Source organism: Pinus tabuliformis, chromosome 8, assembly GCF_031772625.1.
Source record: "Pinus tabuliformis cultivar Carrire ecotype Pingquan chromosome 8, CPIR1, whole genome shotgun sequence".
Taxonomy (NCBI): Eukaryota; Viridiplantae; Streptophyta; class Pinopsida; order Pinales; family Pinaceae; genus Pinus; species Pinus tabuliformis.
In genome coordinates, this window is record NC_142294.1 from 2016639898 (window position 1) to 2016666529 (window position 26632).

Sequence of the window (26632 nt, forward strand, 5' to 3'; positions counted from 1 at the left end):
TTAAAATATGTGTCTATGAGTATAGGTGTCAAAATCATACAACTCAGCAACCCATCATTTGTTATCTGCAATCTAAAATCATACATCGATATGAATTATTAAAATCATCACTAATATATCAAAATGCTTGGTGTTAAAATATGTGTCTATGAGTATAGGTGTCAAAATCATACAACTCAGCAGCCCGATGCAATAATCTCTACCTCCTACCTATTGGCAGATTTTTTATTTTTGATGAGAAAAGTCAAAGAATATATATATATATATAAAAAGAAAGAGTAGTGCAATGTGTTACACATATGATTTTCATCACAATGAATGGGGTTTGCAGCATGATGCCATGATGCCTATGGAGCTTTTGATGGATTAGAGATATACACCTTCATGGAGTTTCTTTCCTTTGTTCACACCAATATGCTTAGAGATGGTAATATCATTTGACTGAGCTGGTGTTTTGGTACGAGGAGACTCACTTCTCTCTTGGGATTGTCATGTTCGTTGTCTCATCTGGTAGTACTTTATTGCATGCCTTTGATTGATGGATCACCATCTTAATATATATTTGATCAGATGCTTTCTATTTATCTTTGCATCATAGTGTCGCTCTTGGTATACATGCTCCACTTTCAAATTTGTATGTAGCCCTTGCAGAGCATCCTGTTGATATTGATGGAATGGTGGTGACACAGCATCTTTCTAGTGGATGGTAATTTACTGGGGTAGACAGCTACTCGTGTATGAGGTTTTCCATGTTGATCTAGTCATCACATGACTTGTACTTTGGACATGGTTTAACAGTCTGTAACCTTGTACAATATGAGGTGTAACACACTACACTAATGCCATGAACTAAATCATTTCAAATCCTTAAATTTCATAATATCGAGGCATTATGACCAGCAACATCTTATCGGCAGAAGATGAACATCCCATCCCAATTTAAAATCAAACCTTTATTCTACAATAATATAGCACTCAAAATAATTAATCTAAAAAGATGCCATAAAAATTACTTACAGGATTAAACATTTCCTCGCCAAAGCCTAATTCTTGAAGCATGGAATGAACCAATCCTGATACGTAACGTAGAATTACTGACCCAAGCCCAACCTGAAATAACATTGCAAAATAGAGTCAAGTTTAGCTTTAAATGGAATTAAAATTAAACAAATGGACACATAAAAACACCTGGAAAATAACTGGGAATGGAAGGTTTCAACCTTTGATGGGTACTCACAATTGATCCATACAAAACAACATATATTGTGCTTTTCCGTCCTGTTGGCAGCAACTTCATACCCTGCCATCACAGAGGACAACTAATGAGGATATTGGACAAAAGGTGACAATAACCATCCATGTCTTGATGTTGATTGCATTCTTCATGAGTTATCCAATAAGCATTATCAGAAAGAGATTCTGTACAACAGAGAAACAAATATTAATCTCAATACGACTTAGCTTTCTTCTGGTAAAACATATGTTATAATTAATACTTCTGAAATATTCAAGTGGGTCTCCTGAGTCCTAACTGAACACTGTACTCCTTTAACTTTTGACAACTGGTTCTATACCTGCATCCAATCTACAGATTAGTGTTAGTTTTTTAATTCGTTGCTCAATATGTATTCTCCTTCCTGTCATGGTGCTCTTGAGATGTTGTCATAGATGGCAAAGCAAGGGCCAGCCATGGTCAAAGCCTTGCAAGTGAGAGATCAGCATGTTTGGATTGGTTGTTTGGTGGAAAAGAAAGTGGCAAGCAAGAACAGGCCTATGATATTCCCTATTGAAATGAAAAGTCAACAAGACCTTAGAAAGAAGGATAGTATTATTTGTTGCAGATGATACATAGCAGTAACAAAGAAGATCAGTACTGGTAAATTCTGAAACTCATGACAGCCACGAAAACTGTACAGGGAAGTTAGCTTGAAAGTAATACGTCTTGCATTAGCAGAATTTGATTTGAACCATGTACAAAGATCATCATTTTTGTTTGGGATTAAAGCTTTCAACAAAGCTAAAAGCATTTCCTGTTGATGTTTGCAAGGATCTGAGATTAAGATATTATGCAATTGCTGAAACTGGAATGGAACCTAGTACTACATTTTAACTCAACTGTCTGTCACTAGTATGCCTGGAGGATCACTGCTATGGAAGGCAATATGTATAGAAATCATCCCAGATTAATCAGTTTAATAGTTGACAAACGAAGTGTTATGGCTGTTCTCATCTTATAGCTGAAGGCACCTATTCATAGAATGAGGATGTTGTCTTCATTAGATGTTGATTTCTGGTCCTGTGGTGTACCCTAAAATAAATTTAATCAACGCTAAAAACTGATGCACAGGTTGGCTTTATTACAAACACCATTTCGCTCAAGTCAGCCCCAGTTAAGGGCCCCTCCAAATCACATATATATATCCCAGCCGTGGAGCATAAATGGTGGACAATTTTTGGGGGTTCTGAAGTAGTATTCGGAGATGAAAAACTTCCCTGCGACACAAAGCGAGAAAACTCTAAGGTCAAAGGCCTGCAAACTAAGAAAAAAATAAGGAGGCAGAAAAGGAATATCTGTCTGAGCAAGTTTCTGAGCTCTGTGCAAGCCAAGAGACATCAGTAAATGAATTCCGTCACATATCAATTATCCTGGAGTTTCAATACAGAGTTCTGATGATTCTTGCTTTAGAAAGCAAGCAGGAATAGAGCAAGAGGACCTCACATAGTAGCACGTCTGCAGAATTAGACCAAGGTGAGAATGCCTGCATGTGGCAGATAACCGAAAGAATTCGAGAATAGTTCTTGGGACGTCTCATGTGGCATGGCTTATTCTACTACCAGAAAGTTCGTACTCAAGTAAGCTGATACAGTTTTGTAGTAGTTGAGCTTTGGTTATACTTGATCCAGTCACAACATGGTTAGATTGGTCTGTTGTGAAGCTACAGTGTTGTTACAGTTTGTAATGTCATGAGATTGGCCAGTTCTTGAAAGTTGTTTTGCTTTGACATGATTGAGATATGCTGAGTTTCATTATGGAGTATAGATTGAACCTATCTTGCAACAGAGCTGTTTGAAGATGACTTGTGACATGGCATATATCTGAAGATTGGCGATGAATTATGTTTAAAGGCTGATGGTATATGTCTATAGTAAAATCTGCAGTGATTAAAGACAGGCTATATATAGTAGAGACCAGCAGGGTGGAAGATCTGTTTATGTGCTAGGTGGCTGCAGGAAATATATTAACAATTTGATTGTTAACAATTCAGTCTTCTGGGCAACTATTTCTGGAGCTTGATCTGCTCAATTTAGAAATATCTTGAAGAACATATTTCAAGCAGATCTTGAGACCATATTTGGAGTTGACTTGGAGCCTGGATTTATATTTGAGGATTGGAGTCCTCATACAAGGTTGGAGCCTTGTGAGAGACCAGGTTGGAGCCTGGACTTGTATTTGAGGATCAGAGTCCTCATAAAAGGTTGGAGCCTTGTGAGAGATCAAGTTGGAGCCTGGATTGATATTTGAGGATTGGAATCCTCATTCAAGGTTGGAGCCTTGCAGAAATTCAAGATTTTGTTGAACAGGTTGGGTGTAAGAGGATTGGAGTCCCCACTTTCTTTACTAATAAAATTATTTTTTTATGATTTCTGTCTTCTGGTACATTGTGTTTCTAATCAAAGAAAAATCTTAAGTGGCTAATTAACAAATGAAAGGAACACGGATTCATCCCCCCCTGCACTCAGTGTTTCCAACAGGCACAATGTAAGTAAATTTAGTAAGTAAAGTAAATTTATTAACGTTCAACTAATGACCACAAAAATAGTTCAATGGGACTTGTTGCTGCACAAACTAGCAGACCTACTAGATAGGCTAAAGTTAGAGGGCACAACAACAATTTGGGACGAAGGCCCACGGCCACCACAGCCTATATCCCCTTCTATTCTCGGATTTTCACTGACGGGTGGACTCCCAGTATTCGTCACTTGTGACTAATGTGTCTATAATAAGGTTTAAAGTGAGGCAAAAATGGCTCATTCCATGGAAAGATTTAATTAAAGTCTGAGCTTTGGGGGAAGCTAGTAAGACTTTCCACAAAAAACCCCTTGAAAGAAATACTATACAAGACCCAGGGTTGAGGTATTTGAAGATATAAGAGTTCATTCAAGGTCAAGATAGTCGAAGAAAAGGTTTTGATTGATATTCTACTAAAGTAAAAACCCTCAAGAAATCCCTAAGTTGAAGGTCAGCTTCAAGAGTTCCCACTTGGTGTGATAGTTGGGGCATCAGTTTTCTCGAGAATCCACTGTTGAAATTTGTTTAAAACTTGCAGATGCCTAGAGGAGACATTGTAGAAGAGGTCTATCCGATCGGAATCCAAAACGCACTCCTCTAGAGAATTTCACACCAAGCCCTAGAGAGGCTCCCTTAGCCTTAAAGGGACGAGAAAAAGACAGAAAGAGGTAAGGGAAGAACGATTTTTCGTGTTGAATGTGATCACAAAGGATCCTAGACCCAATGCCTACCTATTGGGGCAAATGGAGTCAAGATAAACCATGAAATGGCTAATTCGCTCTTCAAGGAGACCTAGAAGTAATTTCACTACCCTAGATGGACGCGACAACAAAACGAATTCTAGAATTTTATACTTCAATGGCACTTGTTGTGGAGTTTCAAGGATGAAAATACAATTAATCCTCTAGGAACACTCATTCATTCTTTGTCCAATGAGTAACACATGCAATAATTTCCAATAGTTTTAATGTTTCCAATAATTCGCATTAATTAGGGCACGTTATTTCACCATGAAAACGTATTCCATGCATTAGACATTCATAAAAACAAATTATAGCATCACAGAGCCCTAACATGACAAAAAAGAGTATATCCATCCACAAATTGCCAAATAGAAGCTCCAAGAATGCTAGAGAAATAATCCATATATCATAATTCATCCAAAACATCCAAATTTCGTCCTCTATTGTACACCCGAATTCCTTTTAAGAGAGATCCAAGATCCAAAGTGTGATTATCAAAGTAAGGTTAGGACTCCTCTATTTATACATGACATATGATTTCAAAATGAAAGTAAAAGCCCCTCGTATGCCTAAAATGCTAAGTAACCCACCCATGGTTACAAGTCAACCAGGATAGCTCAATAAACAAGTCGAATGAGCCTCCTTAGAGCCATGCTAGGCTAATGTGGAGGCCTAGAAGGGTGACATTGAGGCCTCATGTAACAAAAATGAGAGTGAAGGCCTAAAAATCAATAACCAAGAGGGGGATGCCCTCCAAATGCTGCAAAACATCGCCAAACAACAATTTGAGCTCTGTGGGCTCCAAATGGTTCTCATGGATCTCCAAATGCCTCAAGATCAAGTCGATGCTCCAACAATGAGGGCTAGAAGATGACACATGCAAGGAAGCTAGTCTCCAACTGACCCATGACATCCTCCATTCATGTTGTAGATGTCTGACAATTATGACAAACTGTCATTGTCCACCAACTACTGTGCAACTTTGAGAAAAAAATACATTTGTGCTACTCCTAACACTTCATCGTACAATGGTACTGCTGCCAACAATATTACTGCACTACATCTAATCTCAAGTGGTTGTTGCTGCAACTACTGCAACTAAAATCCAAATCTCCAGACCCTGCTACTGAAAAGGGTTCTCCACTATACCCATTTGTTATCTAAAATAGACGAACTTGGCTCTCCCTAGAGCTTTCGTGAGTATACGACAACCTGCACTTCTGTGGGAACATGCTGTAGCTAGATTGCTCCACACTGCACATAATGTCTGATGAAATGACATTGAATATCTATGTGTTTTGGCTGTCATGAAACACTGGATTTTCAAAGAGCTTGATGCAACTCTAATTATCACACCAGACACTGGTTGCTTCCATTCTCTGCCTGAACAAGCTCACTAGCAGCTTCCAAATCCATTGCTTCGCACGTAGTTGTGCTAGTTGCCATATACTCTACTTCTGTAAAGCTCAACGCTACTGAATTATGGTTTCCACTGCCCCAAGAAACCATCCCTAATCTGAAGTTGAAGCAGTACCTAGAGCTACTTTTCCTATACACCGAACTGTTTGCCCAATGTTGATTTGGGGTAGTAACAGATGTTCTCTAGCCATGAAAATTGGTGGAGAGGCTAAAGCACATGAGATCTCCAAGACCCAGAAATGGTTTGGGGAAATTCCACCCGATTAGAGAGATATTAAAATAATTAATATTTTTAATGGAATTCCTAAGTCTAAACTTAGGAAAATTAAAATATTAATGGGTATTAATATAAAATTGGGTGAGAATGTTCTAAATGACATGGATCAAGCCAAATCTAATCTTAGCCGTTGATTAGAGATTTAATCTCGGTCGTTGAAGACTCAACAAAAAAAAAGTATAAGAGGAGGTTTGAGGGTCAGTTGGAGGTACAGCAAGATTGATCAGTCAATTCGATTTTCTGAAGCGAAGTTTGCTGAGAAAATTTGAACAAGTGATCTGAGTTGCAGCGAGGGGCAGTGAGTGCATAGCAAAGAGGCAAAGATAGTGTCAAAGGGCGAACGCAGTGATTGAGGCGGCTACAGAGAGTTAGCAGGAGCTACGCAGAGGGCCAAAGAGACTGCGCAGAAGCTAGCACGGCATGCGTGGGTGACGCATAAGGCCAAAGAGACAACGCAGAGGAGAAGAGCGCTGACGCAGGGGGTTCCGGAGCTAGCAGAGGCCAGATGGGCTGACAAAGAGTCGTAGAGAAGCGTTGGAAGGGTTTTCATGGGGAAAACTTGCTGAATATCTACTTCCGAAGAGAGGTATTACTATTGTTGGAATTTCTAAGTCTAACTATTAGAAACCCTTCATGTACTTTTTTTATTTATTTCTGCCTACTTGTTATGATTAATTAACAAGTTATTTACCATGTAAATACTGAATATAAATACAAGTACATGCTCAACACATTACAGATCATCAACTGAAGGAAACAAAACAAGCACACAAGTGACACCGTTGTTTTTGGACCAATGTCCCCGAAAAAAACCAATGTGGGAAAACCAGTGCAGCTATCTGAGGGTTTTAATTATTAAGCAGTTTCAGAATACAATCTGGGTGCCAAAACCGGCTCACCCAACAGAGAATAATCTCAGCAGTAGTACCTCTGAGTCAGAGACAGATGTTCCAGCTGAAACCCCGAATAAACACTTTCACAGCTCCCAGCTCCAATCTGCCCCACGAAAACCTCAGCGTCAGCCTCTAGGGATTGCGTCAGCCCTTTCTGGACCAGCATCAGCCTCTGGAGGCATTGCATCAGCCCTTAGAGCCTCTGCGTCACCCACGTTGGCTCTCTAAGGCACTGCGCAGCTCCTCAGTGCCTCTGTGTGAGCCCTGGCTGGCTCTGCGTGAACCTCTGGCTGCCTCCGCATCCCCCTCTCCCGGCTTCTGCGTTGATCCTCCTGGTACTATATCTGCCTCTCTGCTTCTGTATTCACTGCCCCTCGGCTGCAACTCTAATCACTCTTTCGACTTCCTCAGTGAACCCTGCCCCAGAAAATCGAAATCTTGATCAACTCGGTGTGTTCTCCAAGTGACCCTCAAGTCTCCTCTTATACTTTTCTTGTTGACAATTCAACGGCCGAGAATAAGTCCCTAATCGATGGCTAAGATTAACTCTAGCTTGATCCATGACTTTTGGACCCTTCTACCACAGTTTTATATTAATTCACATTAATATTTTATTTTCCCAAAGTTTAGACTTAGGGAATCCATTAAAAATATTAATTATTTTAATATCTCCCAAACTGTTTAGAATCTACCCAAACCATTTCTGGGTATTGGAGATCTCATGTGCTTTAGCCTCTCCACCAATTTTCATGGCTAGAGCACATCAGATGCTACCCTAAATCAACAACTGCCAGATAGAAATCTCTATTGGGTGAGCCAGTTTGGCACCCTAGTTGTACTTAAGAAAGTTGCTCGATAATAAAACCCTCAAAACTGTTGCACCGGTTTTCCCAAGTTGGGTTTTTCCGGGGACGATTGTCCAAAAATAACGGTGTCCCTTATGTGTTTGTCTGTTATTTCAGTTGATTATCTGTAGATGAGTTGAGACTGCATTTGTATTTATTTTCGGTATTTATATGGTTAAATAACTTGTTAAGGAATAAACAAGTAGGTGAAATAAACCAAATAATGCAGTAAGAATTTCTAACGGTTAGACTTAGAAATTTCAACACCCAATCTGCGTCTATGAAACAACATAATTTGACATCATCCCCTCGAGTATACCTTAGCCCATACTCTATTTGTTGAAGAATCTAGGGAATTTAGGGTTAATGTGATTCTTCTTTAGCATGATAACTATTTGTGAGGTATTTTAGCTTCTGCTTCTTAGCACAATCTTCTCTTCATATCATTAGTGTGTGTATTTCTTACTTCATCAAATAGTTACCAAAATACAAGAGACAAGAACACAAGATGGTGGCTTTCTGCCAGGGCCAAAACCTCTCCCTCTTGGAGAGGAAAACCTGTTCAAAATTCTTCTTATAGAGATTCCAATTGACGAATACCAAGACCCTTGACAAAAGTGCTTGACTCAAGATTAACTCCAAGATCCCTGTCACTATCCCCTGTAGTCTTCGGCCTTGAAGTTACAGACTTCTATCTTCGCACTGTGTTGCTTCAGAACTCTTCCTTTGCACTGTTACATCACTATGTTACTTCAGACCTCGGTCTCGTTTTTCCTTTGTTGTCTAGGTATAGTCCTCGGCTTCTAGTATTCTCTTCTTCTTCAGCTTCTACAATTCAATGATGAGAGTATCACTATATTGTTGTGACACTGTCTTATAGCAATCTTCAAACCTTCGCTAAGCTGACAAAGATAGGACAGACTTCACCCAAAAACTCCTTAAGACATGTATCACCTTCTTGCTTCTTGTAATGCATTCTTCCTTCTTCATTGTATTGATCAGAGAAGTCTGAGATTCCTTGATGATTGTGAGGTGAACTCACTCCATATATATAGTGACTAGAGTTATCATATTAGGCCGACATATGAATCTGGAACTAGGCCGACATTACCTTGAGGAGACCACTGTCTATATTTTAGCCGACCACAACAGGTAGAGTGCCAATCGTTTTGGAGCATAGACTTTGACTTTGACTTCTAGAATATTTATGACAAGATAATAAATCCTAAAGACATCAAGAAGAAGTCTTTGACCTATGGTAAACACATCTTTCTCATGAAACCCATGATGCAAGGAATAAAACATTCATTTGATTCTTCTTTACATAAAATTATAATTACAAGTCATAATGAAAACCGAACCTAGTTACATTTTCTTCAACACTCCCTCTTAACTAGGGACGTATTCATAATGGTACTTGGTCATTCTCAATCTGAAGAATTTCTCATAAGAAGAATCAGATTGGTAACCCATCTGTATAGCATCATAGTAACCAACATTGTTTCCACAACAAGGCCTATACTGATAGCTCTATCTCTCATCAGATCAGAGAACAATGTTGGCGAGACCAATGACTATAGACACCTTCATCATTGTCTCTCAAGGTACATACCCATCCAGGTGTTCACTGAGTATGCCCTTCTAGGACTATTCTTTTCTTGGATTCCCAGCCCTCAAAGAATATCAGTCCTCTTGCCTACTCTTCTCTTGGATGCCCTACACATCCTCAAAGAGCATCAGATGCCAGATGATTATCCAATCCTCCATTCTTTCTTCCAAAGTGAAGACAAGAATGGTGTGTTTATCTCTCCCTCTCAACTGCAGAAGATATGCCCATTCTTGTAAAGGAATGCATCCAACCTCCCGGTGAACAAGGACTTGCCAGAGCTCCCTCTTAACAAGGGAATCTTCTTTCCATCAACAACGTCTTCTTCGTGGGTCCTTCAAATTCTTGATCAACTTCTGTCCTTGATGTCATGAAATTCAGTTGAGCTTCTTCCTTGTAGGGCATTGGCCATCAATCACTTTCCTTCTTGGTGCGTCATGTCATTTCTTTCTTCATGGCAAGTGACCTTCTAGGTACATATCTAGAACATTGTTCATCTGGCTACTTCCTTCTCTTCATGCTTCTTTTAGGTATTTCCATCCACCACATGAATGCTAGTTGACTTTGTGCTTCTCGTTCCAATAGCCCTGCATGAACTTATCTAGACATTATTCAAGAAATCAAGGCACAACATTAAATGAAATCATACCTTTTGAGATGGCTCTTTATCATGACATCTTTTTGTAGTTATCAGCATCCTACATACATGTTGACTCATTTCCCAAAGATCTTCACCTTGATGCTTCCTATGCTTGAGCTGCCCATCATGAACCACTAGTATCCTTTTACCAAAACTTCTTTGGAGACCTTCTAGCATCATGACATTTGTGATCTTGACATCATCAAAACTGTTTTATGATCTTGAGATCATCTTCACTTCTAATTCAGCTTCAGAGAGTAATGTTCACTTGCCTCTTCGAGGGGGCAACCTCCAATAGAGCAGAGCTCGATTACAAAATAAGACACTATGCTCCTCGCAGGGAGTTTCTATCCTTTATATATGACTCATACATGCAATACAACAGACCAATACCATGGGTTTTATTAATACCATCTATCTAATACTACGGCCCATTTGCAACTAACTGTGGTCCCGTCATTAATTGTGGATTAACCACTTACAATTATTAATATGGGCTTTATTGACACTTGACTATGACGTGATCCCATTACATAAATAAGGGGGTTAGGGTGGGACCCTAACACTTAGGAACTCCATTAAAAATATTAATTATTTTAATATCTCCCAAACCGATTAGAATCTGCGCAAACCATTTCTAGGTCTTGGAGATCAGATGTGTTTTAGCCTCCACCAATTTTCATGGCTAGAGCACATCTGATGCTACCCCAAATCAACACTCCCTCATAGCAAGGACTGTGCTCTAGTAATACTCCTCACTGTGCATCACCCTGATTATCCGGCATCGGTCCATGTGCTGATGCTAAGCCTCCCCACCCAAAATCCTCTACACTGCTGCCCATGGCCCTGCCACTTCCATTGTTGCATCCGTATAGCAGCTCCCTCTGCATCTGTGCTACTGTTGGTCCATCCTCCCAACACTGCATCTGCATTGCATCACCTTCTCACGCTGCATCATGTTGCCCATAGCACTGCCACTACTAACTGCTGCACTGCAAGCCGGTTACTGAGAAGGAAGTAACTGATCCACCCAACTCTAACTTCCTTGTCAGGCTAGAGACTCTCCCGATGTTGAATCTCCCCCTGTCGCTAAGAAGTTCTCCCTCTACTGACCTCTGCGTTGTTGCAACAACTCCATGCATCTCTCACCATTGCACACCTCTCTATGCCAACCTGCACTGGTGCAATACTCTCGTGCTTCTCGCACTGTTGCATCTTGCTAGCCTTTGCAATGTCTCGGAACTCCTGCACCATAGCACTCTCTACCGCTTCATCCGCATCCATCTCTTCCGACATCTACTAGTCCTACTACTCTTTGGGGCTCCCGTAGCAAGATATAATCCAAGAGGTTGGGTACCTTGAGGATCCTGCCCCTCATCTATTGAAGTTTCTAATTTTACTTACTTAGAAACCCTTCTTGCACTTTTTCTGATTTATTCCTACCCACTTGTTATTTTTTCTTTAACAAGTTATTTACAAACTAAATACTGACAATAAACACCAGTGCAAGCTCAACATATTACAGATCAACAACTAAAAGAAACAAGAACAAACACACCACATGACACCATTATTTTTGGACCAATGTCCCCGGAAAAACGCAATGTGGGAAAACCGATGCAGCTATCTGAGGGTTTTCTTATTAAGCAATATCAGAGTACAATCTGGGTGTCGAAACTGGCCTACCCAACGGAGAATTTCCTTAGTAGCTATACCTCACAGTTTGAGATAAATCTCCTGGCTAAAACCCTAGAAAATCCTTCCGGCAGCTCCTCGGCACAAAATTGCTCTGCAACCCCAACGTCTGCCCAATCTAGACTGCATCAGCCCCTCTCTGCCTCATGCTAGCCCTGCGTCAGCCTTTCTTGGCCTGTGCCAGCCCCACGAGGCCCTGTGTCAGCTCTAGGAGCCTTTGCATCAACTGCGCTGGCCCCTCTAGTGCTCTGCGCAGCACTTGGTTGCCTCTGTGTGGCCCTGCGTGAGCCCTTCTTGGCTCTGTGTCACCCTCCTTGGCTGCTGCGCTGCTCTCCCGGCAAAATCACTGCCTTCTCTATTTCTCTATACTCAATGCCCATCAGCTGCTCTCCCGATCACTGATTCTATATCTCTTAGCAAACCCCGCTCTAGAGAATAGAATGACTAATCATCTGGTGAACTCTCCAAGTGACCCTCAAGCCTCCTCTTATACTTTTCCTGTTGACATCTCAACGACCGAGATTAAGACCCTAATCAACGGCTAAGATTAGATTTAGCTTTATCCATGTCTTTTGGACAATTCTAACACAGATTCATATTAATACACATTAATATTTTATTTTCCCTAAGTTTAGACTTAGGGACTCCATTAAAAATATTAATTATTTTAATATCTCCTAATCTGTTTAGAATCTACCCAAACCCTTTCTGGGTATTGGAGATCTCATGTGCCCCAACATCTCCACCAAATTTCGTGGCTAGAGCACATCCAATGCTACCCCAAATCAACACTCCCTCTTAGCGAGGACTATGCTCGAGCAATACTCCTCAATGAGTATTACTCTGATCATCCAGCATCGGTACCTGTGTTGATGCTAGGACTTCCTGCGAAACATCCTCTACACTGCTACCTCCTGTACTACTGCCCATGGTTCTGCCACTGCCACTGTTGCATCTGTACGACAGCTCCCTCTGCATCCGTGCTGCTGCTGGTCCTTTCTCCCAGCACTACATCTGCACTGCACATCCTCTTATCATGTTGCATCGTGCTGCCCATTGCTGCACTGCAACTCAGTTACTGAGAAGTAAGTCACAGATCTCCCAACTGACCTCCCTATTGGGCTAGAGTTCCCTCTGCCACTGACAAGTGCTCCCTCTCTGACCTCTGCACTGCTGCAACATCTCGCATCGTTGCACACCTCTCTGTGTCGTCCTGCACTGGTGCAACACTCCTATGTCTCTCGCACTGCTACAGCCTACTAGCTCTGCACTGTCTCGGGACTCCTGCACTGTAGCTCTCTCTGTCGCTCCATCCACATCTGTCTCTACCCACTCAGCCAGTCTTGATACTCCTCATCGGGGCTCCCGTAGCAAGGTCTAATCCAAGAGGCTGGGTACCTCAAGGATCCTGCCCCTCATCGCTTGTAGTCCGCCTGACTACAGCTCGATGTCTCCGCACTTCCACTCAAGTGGCACGTGTGCACTCATGGCACAGTCATCGTCTGTCAAAACTTCCTTCTTTGTCCATGCTGGCGCTGCCTTAGTCTCGGAAGACTCTCCCTTCTGTCTCGGAAGACTCTCCCTTCTTCTTCATTAGGCACTGCATCACATAATGACCCATCACCCCACAGTGGAAGCACTTGATCTTGGAGAGATCTTTCTTCTTCTGCTTCCCCTGCTTTCCTTCAGATGCTAGGGCCACATCCTCCTCCTCTTCCTTGACCTTGATCCCTTTGCTGTTGCTACCTGTCTTCGAATGTCGTCTGATCTCTTCCTGGCAAAGCGTTGCCTACATCTCATCCCAAAGTAGGAGAGTCCCTCTGCCCAGGATACTGTAGACAAACACTTCCCAATCTTCTAAGACAACATTCAAGGTTGTCCTCACCATAACCTCTTGATCTCATTCAGTCCTCCGAGGAAGGTGTCAATCGATTGACCCTTCTTCATCTGATACGACCTCATCTGGTTCTCAAGCAGCATTCTTCTCTGCACAGAAATATGTTGGTACAGGTTCTTGAGAGCCTCCCACATCTCAACTGTCGTTTCCTTCTAGACTATATGTGCTGCCACATGATCCTTGACCCCCATCAAGGATAATGCACTTGGCCCTCGCCATCACCTCTTCGTACTTGTCGTTATCATTGGGGATGACTGGGTTAGCTATTACATTCAAGGCAAAGTTCTTGACATCATTCCTGTCAAGCACTGATAAGATTTTGGCCTTCCAGACTGCGAAGTTCGATGCTCCGTCCACTCTATCCTGGTCTCTTACCCAGTGTAGTGCCATGACGCTCCTCTACTTCCCTCCTGGAAGTTCTCTGTTCGACTCCTCTGAGTCACTACTTCCCATCTAGAAGTTCTCTTCTGGACTCCCTCCGAGTCCTAACTTCCCTCTTGGAAATCCTTCTGCCACTTGTCGAGATGTCCCCTACTCTGATCATCTTGTGCAATTGCACTGTTGATCCAGGATCCTCAGCTAGAAACCCTCTGTAACAACTCCTTTGGCCCTGCTCTGTCAGTATTGTTCTAACTACAGTACCTCACCAGCTCCACTCTTCAATATTTCTACAGCCTTATAGACTCTAGCAACTACCACTCTCTTAACTGCGTCAGCCCCTCTCTGCTTCATGCCGGCTCTGCGTCGCCCCAGATGGGTCTGCTTCAGCCCTCTGGCCCTCTGCGTCAGCAACGCTAGCCTCTCTGAGGCTCTGCATAGCTCCCGGCTTCTTCTGCGTGGCTTTGGCTGGCTCTGTGTCACACTTCCTGGCTTCTGTGCTGCTAAAAACAGCGTTTGTCACCTCGGGACAACTGCTTTCTGCTGCTATTTCTCCGCTCGGCTGATGTCTTTTAGTCCTCCTGTGATCTGCAATCACGCTCTGATACCATGTTGAAGTTTCTAATTTTACTTAGAAACCCTTCTTGCAATTTTTTTGATTTATTCCTACCTACTTGTTATTTTTTCTTTAGCAAGTTATTTACAAAGTAAACACTGAAAATAAACAACAGTGCAAGCTCAACATATTACAGATCAACAACTAAAAGAAACAAGAACAAACACACCACATGACACCATTATTTTCGAACCAATGTCCCCATAAAAACCCAATGCAGGAAAATCGATGCAGATATCTGAGGGTTTTCTTATTAAGCAATATCAGAGTACAATCTGGGTGCCAAAATTGGCCTACCCAACAAATAATTTCCTTAGCAGCTATACCTCACAATTTGAGAGAAATCTCCTAGCTGAAACCTCGAAAAATGCTTCCGACAGCTCCTCAACGCAAAACTGCTCTGCAACCCCAACGTTTGCCCAATCTGGACTGCATCAGCCCCTCTCTGCCTCACGCTAGCCCTGCGTCGGCCCCTCGAGGCCCTGCGTCAACTCTAGGAGCCTCTCTGTCAACTGCGCTGGCCCCTTTGGTGCACTGCATGGCCCTGCATCAGCCCTTCTTGGATCTGCGTCACCCTGCTTGGCTGATGCGCTGCTCTCCTGGCACAATCTTGTTGGAAATACTAGGGGGGTGAATCAGTATTTCTTTTCAATTATTATTTATATCAGTTAAAAACATTTATATTTGCAACACAGAAATAGACAACAAGAATAGAAGCTTTTATTAATGTGATCTTTGCAATAAATCAAATACAATATATATATATATATGGTTTCAATCAGTAGCCAAGCACCAACTTGGACTCTTTGTGAGGCTCCAACCACCAGAGCACCAACTTTGTCTTGTCAAGGCACCAACCTTGAATTTAGGAGCACCAACTCCCAAGGACACCAATCCTTTCAGTGTTGAGGCACCAACCTCAAGGGCTCCAACCCTCTGCAGTAAACTGTTTGGATCTGTTTGGTTGTAATTCTCTGCTCCCAACCCTATTGGGCCTATGCTTTACTTCTGTCCTCCTATTCCTTCCACTTCTACCAGAACTTCAGGTTCCTTCTTTTCTTACAGTTCACCAGCAACCAAGACTTTCCTTGTTCTTTATTTCATATTCCTGATACCCTTGACCTTTGGCTTCCTTTCTCCATTGGCTCCTCGGCTTCCTCAACGCTCGCCTGATCTTTCAGCTTCCTCTACGCTCACTCTTCTCTTCAAATCCATCAATACACACAGGACACGTTAATGTGGAAGAGAGGCCGAATTACAATAATGTTGCATATTAAACAAAATATCAGAGAGGCCCCTTTTTTTTAATATTCATACAATATACAATAATAATCCTGAAATCGCAATCGGAGCTTTAATATGACCAGGCCTTAAGCCTTTAAACCCTGGACCACCGAACATATTGGAATACAAGGATACACATGGAAAACCCCACTCCGAAACAATTAGCCGGATTTCAAATATTTATACACCCAGACATATATTTTGTCAGGTCCGCACATAACATAGCCGATTCCCAACTGCCGAAGGAGCGGATGCGATATGGTATTAAACAATTATTAATACATCCGTCGGGTCCACACCTTTATCGCAATCACCGGTTTGACATTCCTTTGTACATTGTGATTACCGCGGATGCAACATTTGATTAAGCCATGCCATAATGGTATAGTCGGGTCCGCAATTATATCGCAGTCGGCATTTTAATGTGGCAAGGCTTTAAAGAGGCTTGCGATATTGCGACAGATGCGATAATATATTAAATCCTATTGCAATGGTGTAGTCGGGTCTGCATACATGCACATTTCCAATGTTTGCCTTTTTCGGATCAATCCTCCACCGTAGATCTTATCATTCCATCTGATGGTTAATATTACACCCGACCAACAAAGCTGCTTAGTGATCCTGCACCGTAGATCAAAACTGCGTTTGATCCAACGCTTGGCAACGATATCGGGTGAGCTACATGCATGAGGATTACCCGCTCGATAAAGCGGTTTCCTCTCTCCTTCTCCTGCCACGCATCGGTCGATGAATGGTATCGGGTGATCAGCCCTAAATACCACTTACAGCCTTGAGTTCACCCAATGAACCCACTTACCGCTTATGGAAACTATGCTATCGGCGGTTAATCTGGGTCGTCCATCCTCCAGTTTCAACGATATGATTTAATCTTCACCGTCCATTGCCCTTCATTGGTTTCTTGGCCTTTCCTTAGGAATTTTAGAAAAAGTCTGCATTCTCCGTTATAGTCAGATATTCTAGGTCTTCCTCTATTCCGTTGTAAAACTCAATTGCGCTTGCTTCCGGCTGATCCTTCCATCCATTCACACGGAAATCCCAATTTCTACATGCCTAGATCCAATATAACACTCCTGGTCTGAAAACTTCCAATATTCTCTGCTCTGATATGTTCCTCTTTGCTTCTTTTGATGAATTCTTCCTCTTGGTTCTTCTTGGGCATACATTACACACGATACTCCTGATATGGCTCCTCCGATGTGGCTCCTCCTCAAGCTTCCACTCTTACACTTGCTTCTCTTCTCTGCTTTGATAGCTCTGCTTTGATAGCTCCTCAGCTTCATATTGTCATTAATGACAATCTAGATCAACAATCTCCCTCTTTGTCATTGATGGCAATATTCTTCTTCTCTCCCCCTTTGACATTAGTGGCAAAGGAGTGCACAAGGACTCCCCATGTCAAACTACTCCCCCTGTCCTGCAACATCTTTATGAATCAACTTAAGTGACGCTAAAGGGATAACCCCCATCTTTTGACAAAGATGTTCAAATGCTTCTCGAGGAAGAGGTTTTGTGAAAATATCAGCTATCTCCTCCTTAGTATTGGTATATTCCAAGATGATGTTTTGTTCAGCGACTTGTTCACGAAGGAAATGATACTTGATTGGTATCTGTTTATCTTTGAGTGCATCACTAGATTTTTGTCGAGGCTGATCACACTTGTGTTATCAGAATAGATGGTAATTTGTTGATTTGTACCTATGTTGACATCTTTTAGAGTTTCCTTCATCCATAGTATTTGAGTACAACAATCTGCGGCAGCTATATACTCGGCTTCAGCTATAGATAGTGATATGGATGTCTGTTTTTTGCTGAGCCAAGATACTAAACAGTCTCCCAAAAAGAATGCATTTCCACTAGTTATTTTCCGATCATCGACACTTCCGGCCCAATCAGCGTCAGTGTATGCAGTCAAAGTAAGAGTTGAGCTCTTAGGGTACCAGAGACCGAAATCAGGAGTTCCTTTCAGGTATCTGAGAATTCTTTTCACAGCCAACAAATGGGATTGTTTAGAAGCTGATTGAAATCTTCCCACCATTCCTACTGCTTGCATGATGTCGGATCTCATAGCAGTTAATTTAGTACAAAAGGGTTCCAATTATTGACCTATAATGAGTTGCATCTACGGGAGGGGAGTCATCATTTTTGCTCAATTTGCAACTTGTGGTCATAGATGTGCACATGGGTGCACAGTGTTCCATTCCATACCTTTTAAGCATGTCTTTAAGATATTTGGCTTGAAATATAAACAAGCTTGTCGTGGTTTGAGATACTTGTAGTCCAAGGAAGTGAGATAACTCTCCTATCATCGACATCTCGAACTCTTTTGAGATGTTTTGAGAAAATTCATGTCTCATCATCATTATTGCTAGCAAAAATGAGATCATCAACATAAACAAGTGTGACTAGTAACTTATCCTCATCTGGCTTTATGTAGAGATTACTTCCTGCCACCCCCTTCTTGAAACCTTGTTGTTGTAGATAGTGATCCAATCTTGCGTACCAAGCTCTAGGAGCTTGTTTCAAACCATATAATGCCTTTTTCAATGTTATGAATATAATTCATAACAATTAAATAAATAAAATAAATATAAATATTAAATAATTAAATATTAATTAAGTTAAATCGTCATTAAGTTAGGTGAAAAGGCATGTCTAAAGACATGCCCATTCACGAACGGTCACCTGCTGAGGTATAAAAGCAGGGCCTCATTGTAACATTCAAATCATCTTATATCATCATATAAATACCTTTGTGTATTTTTACATTCAAGTCTTCAAGTTATCAGTTTTCTTGCTTCAACCATAGTTTTTATGCTTCAGTGGTATCAGAGCCATGGCACACAATATAATCATGCGAGTCTTTGAACGTTGTTCGCCACACAATGTGCCATTACGTTCACATCCTGATTACGTTGAGCAGTTTAGTAAAATTCAATAAGCATTTCAGCGTTTAGAAAAATCATTTGCAGAAATTAAAGCATGTCAAAAGGAAATCAATAATAAGGAAGAGAATAGCGACAGTTAAGAAACGAAACAAGGTGAAGCAGAAGAAGAAGATTATCTTGAGAAACAAGGAGATTTACAATATCATAACAATGAAGAAGATGTTGACAATGAAAAACTACCATTGGTGGCTTTTGAGAAAAAACAGGCTATTGAAAATGATTCTGAACTTGATACTTCTCTTAGTCTTCAGCCAGATGCCATTCTCAACTAGAGTAAAATGAACTATGCATATATCAATAAGAGTGTTTTACTGTCAGAGGAATTGGTAGCTGAAAGGGAACTAAATCTGTCCAATGCACCTTCAGGAGGAGCCTATGAATCAGTTACTAATATTTCTTGTGTCGATACCCGAGATGCTAGACACTTGATAAAGAAACCTTCAGATTTCCTTTTGGCAACAGAGCCTCCCTTGCAGAGAGGCAGTCACTTAGATAATTGTCCGATTGATGACAATGTCGATATGTTTGATAAAACTGAGTCCTCCCCTGATTGTAAGCAAGAGAAGGAACTTGCAGGAGGTTTTCGAACCAAAATTTCAGAAGAGGTTATATCATTGAAACAGAACAACTATGTCTATAAAAGAAAGGTTAGAAATTCTAAAACTCTTGTTCGAGAACATATGAAGACAACACCGATAAAAGGAGCTGCACGTATAGGCGATATTGGTCCCAGTCCACTCACACAACTTGAAAAGAATCAAAATTTATTAGAAGCAAATATTATTTGCAAGAGGCGGGACAAAAGAAGTGTTGCTCTCATATCACCACAACCCCTGTCTTTCTTCCAAATGATGGTGTTCACAAACTCAAGTGTGGAAAAAGCAATTGAACACAATGATTTCTACCATAATCATAATTCAGCAATCACTTTCATCAAAATAGATATTAGGGGACTATGTGGAAGTGCGTTTTGTGACCTTGGGCCAAAATTTATTGTGTTTGATGTGAATGATGGGGAACCACACACAGGTATTGTTACTTTTATTACCATTGACAATCCTACTCTGGTATCATCTGTGGATGATAATGAGAGGCTCCAGTTCAAGGATGGGGACCTTGTTTTTTCTAAAATTAAAGGTATGAATGAGTTCAGTGATGGCGGGCCAAGAAAAGTTATGAATGTGAGGGATACGGCCTCCACCTTCTGTTAACCATAGAATTGCTCCACTTTCTGGCGACTCCCACATCACTGTAGAAACTATCGATTTCTGCACTATGCATGCATTATTGGCGTTGCAGGAGCCACGGGAGAGCCATGGTCAACGAACGCAAGTCTGTTAACCTATTCTTTATTGTCAACACGATTCAATACTTCGCCAGAGAACTACAAAAACGTGTTGGGTTAATTGGTTTCAAGTGTCGCTACTTGTTCAATTTGCGTACTCCATCCACCCTCCGCCAGTATTCCACGAGCTCTCTGCTCTGTCACCAACCAACCGATGTCCACGTTGCTTTATGTTTCATGTCTCATTTCAGGTCAAACAATCAGGCGTCCGTCATGGTTAATCCACCTACATCAAACAATCAGCCAACTGTCGTCTTCCTTTGCTCGTTGGCCTCGTCCGCACAACCTATTTTACACCACCCACAACTAAGTTGACTCGTGGACAAAATCCTGGATGCAATACAATGTACAATTGTTTCTGAATTAGATTCATACCGGGATGGTGAATCACGCTGGTTCGATAGACCTCTATGTTAAAAATTACGTTAGTATTATTTAATTAATTAAATTGATTTAATTAATTAAATTATTAATAACAAAAATCAGTATTTAAAAAAATAAAAAAATTGAAGTTATAAAAATAAAAAAATAAATAGAGTAATTAAAAAATATATCTATAAAATATAGAGTAAAAAAAAAATATATATATATTATTAAAAAATAAATAAATTAAAAAAAATAATAATAATAAATCCAAAGGAATATCACCAATTAGCTATAAGACGAGAGGATGGTCACATTATATACATCGAGATGACATACACTAAGTGAACAAAACCCCGAGCATTAAAGCTTGGAGGACAAAGCTTCTGAAGGAAAGGGCTATGTTATGAATATAATTCATAACAATTAAATAAATAAAATAAATATAAATATTAAATCATTAAATATTAATTAGGTTAAATAGTCATTAAGTTAGGTGAAAAGGCATGTCTAAAAGACATGCCCATTCACGAAAGGTCACCTACTGAAGTATAAAAGCAAGGCTTCATTGTAACGTTCAAATCATCTTATATCATCATATATAATTTTATATATATTAATAAATTATTATTATTAGATACCCTTGTGTATTTTTACATTCAAGTCTTCAAGTTATCAGTTTTCTTGCTTCAGCCATAGTTTTTATGCTTCATTCAACTTACAAACAACGTATTTTCCTCATGTTAGATTAAACCCTTCTGGTTGCTCTATGTAGACTTCTTCCTTGAGTTCCCCATTCAGAAATGCTGATTTTACATCCATTTGATAGATTTTGAGTCCTTTTGAGCAAGCAAATGCCAAGAACATCCTGATAGCTTCCACACAAGCTACTAGTGCAAATGTTTCTTCAAAGTCAACTCCTTCAATTTGTAAATAGTCTTTACAAACAAGCCTTGCCTTGTTTCTGATGATTTGTCCATATTCATTCATTTTGTTTTTGAATACCCATTTGGTTCCTATTATGTTTTCGTCCTTTGGACGAGGTACCAGCTCCCATGTCTCATTCTTCTCAATTTGAGACATTTCTTCTTCCATGGCTTTTACCCAATGAGGATCCTTACTTGCTTGAGTAAATGTTTCTGGTTCTATCATGGATAGAAGAGCAACATCATTCTTCCTTGGTGTACCAGTCATCCTTCTTCGGGTTTGCATCCCTTCATCCATATTGCCAATAATCTACTCTTATGGGTGATATTTTTGGATAAATTTCATCTTTGAAGGGGTTTGAAATGGTTCTTTTTCCTTGGTTTTTTCTTGGTCTTTTTCTTCTTTTTCAGGTTGGATAGAAGAGCAACATCATTCTTCCTTGGTGTACTAGTCATCCTTCTTCGGGTTTGCATCCCTTCATCCATATTGCCAATAATCTACTCTTATGGGTGATATTTTTGGATAAATTTCATCTTTGAAGGGGTTTGAAATGGTTCTTTTTCCTTGGTTTTTTCTTGGTCTTTTTCTTCTTTTTCAGGTTCTTCTTCTTCAATGAGAGGATCAACTTCACGTTCTTCAATTTCTTTTTCTAGAAGGTCTTCATCAATTTTTACATCAATGCTTTCCACTATTTTTCATAGTTGGTTATAGTAGCACTTGTAGGCTTTGCTTCTTATAGAATATCCAAGAAAGATCCCTTCGTCAACCCGTGAATCAAATTTTCTTGGTGAGCCATCATTGATTTTTATGAAGTACTTGCTTCCAAAATCTTGAAGTATTTTACTGAAGCAGGTCTTCCTTTCCATAATTCATAAGGAGTCTTTTCATTATTTGGTCTTAATTGAGTTCGATTCAAGGTATAGACAGCTATCCTGACTGCTTCTCTCCAGAATTTTGGCTGGAAGTCAGCTGCTATTAACATTGTTCTTGCCATTTCTTGAACTGTTCGGTTTCTTCTTTCAACTACCCCATTTTGCTTGGGTGTTCTGGTCGCCGAGAGTTCTCTTTTAATTCCATGTATTTTACAGAATTCATTAAATTCTTTTGATGTGAATTCTCCCCCTCTATCTGTTCTGAGGCACTTAATGTTTGAGTCCTTTTCATTTTCTACAAGAGCTTTAAGATTCTTAAAACACCCAAACGCTTCAGATTTATATTTTATAAAATATATCCACATCATTCTAGTATAGTCATCAACAAATAGAGCAAAGTACCTTTCTCCTTGGAGTGTCGGAATTCTAGTCGGTCCACATAAATCAGCATGGATGATCTCCAAAGGCTTTGATGTAGAAAACTCCTTGGTCTTGTGGCTAGTTATGGTTTGCTTTCCATGTTGACATGGACCACATATTCCTTGATTTGGTTTCAATAACTTTGGAATGTCTCATACTGCTTTAATCTTGTTGATATTGATCAAGTTATCGAAGCTTGTACGTCCAAGTCGCTTGTGCCACAACCAGCTTTCATCTGTTTGACTTAAGTAGCATTTATCTTCTTGAATCTTGTTTAGAATGTAGATGTTGTCTGGTATTCTAACCCCTTTCGCCACAAGTTCCCCTGAGGAAGAGTTCCTTATTTCACAGTCTTCGATGCTAAAGACAACATTATGTCCTTGATCACAGATTTGGCTAACACTCAGGAGGTTGTGTTTGAGCCCATTTACTAGCAAAGCATTTTGAGCTTTTCCTTTTCCATTAATAAGAGTAACAGTTCCTTTTCCAGCAATTTTGGTAGATCCACTTCCAAAGGATACATTTCCATCCTTTTTGTTCAATGAGACAAACTTCCTTTTGTCCCCTGTCATGTGTCTGCAGCACCCACTATCCACAAACCAATGATTTTCATTATTTTGAGCACATAGAGCTAGGCCACATTTATCTGTGTTGGAATTCTCACTTCTTCCTTTTCCTCTTTTTTGATTTTGAGGCCTTGAATGCTGCATCTTTGGAACTTGGCCAGCCTTTTCTCATCTCATAGGCAATGAGAATTCCATGGAGTTCATCCATCATGAGAGTATCTAGATCCTTCACTTCTTCTATGGCACTTACTTTGGAGTCAAATCTGTCTGGGAGAGATCTTAAGCCCTTTTGAACGATGGTGCTTTCTTCAATGTTTTCTTCCAATCCTTTAAGAGAGTTGACCACTTCAACTACTTGAAGAAAGTATGATGCAATATCTTCTTCATCATCCATTTTCAGACTTTCAAATTGCCTTCTATGAGTTTGAAGCTTTGCCTTCTTGACTTTGGAGTCCCCGTCGTATAAGCTAATTAGCTTATCCCATACTTCTTTGACAGAGTTACAATTCATGAATTTTGTAAATTCAGAATCAGTGATTCCACTAGTGATGGAGTTTAAGGCTTTTGCATTTGCAACGTAGACTTTCCTCTCGTCTTGATCTGTTGGAAGAGTGGAAGGAGCTATGTACTCATTTAAGACCGAAAGCCAAACATCAGGTCCAAGGGACATTAAGTAGTAGGACATTCTCTTTTTCCAGAAACCAAAATTTGTGCCATCGAACAGAGGAGGTCTTCCTGACACTTCTTGATTTCTCATCATGACTAAGAATCCTTCTTCAAGCTGTTAGGCTGATATGAAGAAGCCCGCTCTCATACCAATTGTTGGAAATACTGGGGGGGTGAATCAGTATTTCTTTTCAATTATTATTTATATCAGTTAAAAACATTTATATTTGCAACACAGAAATACATAACAAGGATAGAAGCTTTTATTAATGTGATCTTTGCAATAAATCAAATACAATATATATATATATATATATATATTTTCAATCAGTAGCCAAGCACCAACTTGGAATTTTTGTGAGGCTCCAACCCCCAGAGCACAAACTCTGTCTTGTCAAGGCACCAACCTTGAATTTAGGAGCACCAACTCCCAAGGACACCAATCCTTTCAGTTCTGAGGCACCAACCTCAAGGGCTCCAACCCTCTGCTGTAAACTATCTGGCTCTGTTTGGTTGTAATTCTCTGCTCCCAACCTTGTTGGGCCTATGCTTTACTTCTGTCCTCCTGTTCCTTCCACTTCTGCCAGAACTTCAACTTCCTTTTTTTCTTACAGTTCACCAACAACCAAGACTTTCCTTGTTCTCTATTTTATATTCCTGATACCCCTGACCTTTGGCTTCCTTTTTCCGCTGGCTCTTCAGCTTCCTCAACGCTCGCTTGATCTTTCAGCTTCCTCTGCGCTCACTCTTCGGTTTCCTCTATCTCTTCAAATCCATCAATACACACAGGACACGTTAATGTGGAAGAGAGGTTGAATTACAATAAAGTTACATATTAAATAAAATATCAGAGAGGCCCCCTTTTTCTAATATTCATACAATATACATTAATAATCCCGCAACCACAATCGGAGCTTTAATATGACAATGCCTTAAGCCTTTAAACTCGGGGCCACACAACATATTGGAATACAAGGATACACATGGAATACATGGAAAACCCCGCTCTGAAACACTTAGTTGGATTTCAAATATTTATACACCCGGACATATATATCGTCAAGTCCGCACATAACATAGCCGATGCCCAACTGCCGAATGAGCAGATGCGATATGGTATTAAACAGTTAATAAAAAGTCTGTCGGGTCCACACCCTTATCGCAATCACCGGTTTGACATTCCTTTGTACATTGTGATTACCGCGGATGCGACATTTGATTAAGCCAACTATAATGGTGTAGTCGGGTCCGCAATTATATCGCAATTGGCATTTTAATGTGGCAAGGCTTTAAAGAGGCTTGTGATATTTTGATGGACGCGATAATATATTAAATCATATTGCAATGGTGTAGTCAGGTCCGCATACATGCACATTTTCCGATGTTTGCCTTTTTCGGATCAATCCTCCACTGTAGATCTTACCATCCCATCCGACGGTTGATATTACACCCGACCAACAAAGCTGCTCAGTGATCCTGCACCATAGATCAAAACTGCATTTGATCCAACACTCGACAACGATATCGGGTGAGCTACATGCATGAGGATTACCCACCCGATAAAGCGGTTTCCTCTCTCCTTCTCCTGCCATGCATCGGTCGATAAATGGTATCGGGTGATCAGCTCTAAATACCACTCACAGCCTTGAGTTCACCCGATGAACCCACTTACCGCTTATGCAAACTATGCTATCGTCGGTTAATTTGGGTCGTTCATCCTCCAGTTTCAACGATATGATTTAATCTTCATCGTCCATTGCCCTTCATTGGTTTCTTGGCCTTTCCTTAGGAATTTTAGGAAAAGTCTGCATTCTCTGTTATATTCAGATATTCTCGGTCTTCCTCTATTTCACTATAAAACTCAATTGTGCCTGCTTCTAGCTGATCCTTCCATCCATTCACACAGAAATCCTGATTTCTTCATGCCTAGATCCAATATAATGCTCCTAGTCTGACAACTTCCAATATTTGATGCTCTGATATGTTTCTCTTTACTTCTTTTGATGAATTCTTCCTTTTAGTTCTTCTTGGGCATACATCACACGCGATACTCCTGATATGTCTCCTCTAATCTGGCTCCTCCTCAATCTTTCGCTCTTACACTTGCTTCTCTTATGTGCTTTCATAGCTCTGCTCTGATAGCTCCTCGGCTTCATATTGCCATTAATGACAATCTAGATCAACAAATCTCTACCTTCTCTGTTTCTCTGTACTCAATGCCCCTTAGCTACTCTCCTGATCACTGATTCTATCTCTCTTAGCAAACCCCGCTCTAGATAATAGAATGACTAATCATCTGGTGTACTCTCCAAGTGACCCTCAAGCCTCATCTTATACTTTTCCTGTTGACATCTCAACAGCCGAGATTAAGTCCCTAATCAATGGCTAAGATTAGATCTGGCTTGATCCATGTCTTTTGGACCA

At 40.5% G+C, this 26632-nt stretch overlaps 1 protein-coding gene across 2 annotated transcripts in view; it reads right to left on the reverse strand.

Moving 5' to 3' along the window:
- The window catches only part of LOC149244504 (uncharacterized), a 297889-nt gene that overhangs the window by 109001 nt on the left and 162256 nt on the right, over positions 1-26632 (reverse strand). For both annotated transcript variants that reach the window (XM_089374882.1, XM_089374881.1), the window contains exons 5-6: positions 1238-1300; positions 1018-1110 (exon numbers count right to left, since the gene is read on the reverse strand). In XM_089374882.1, the coding sequence (XP_089231008.1) occupies positions 1018-1110; positions 1238-1300 (156 nt within the window). The remainder of the gene's footprint in view (positions 1-1017; positions 1111-1237; positions 1301-26632) is intronic.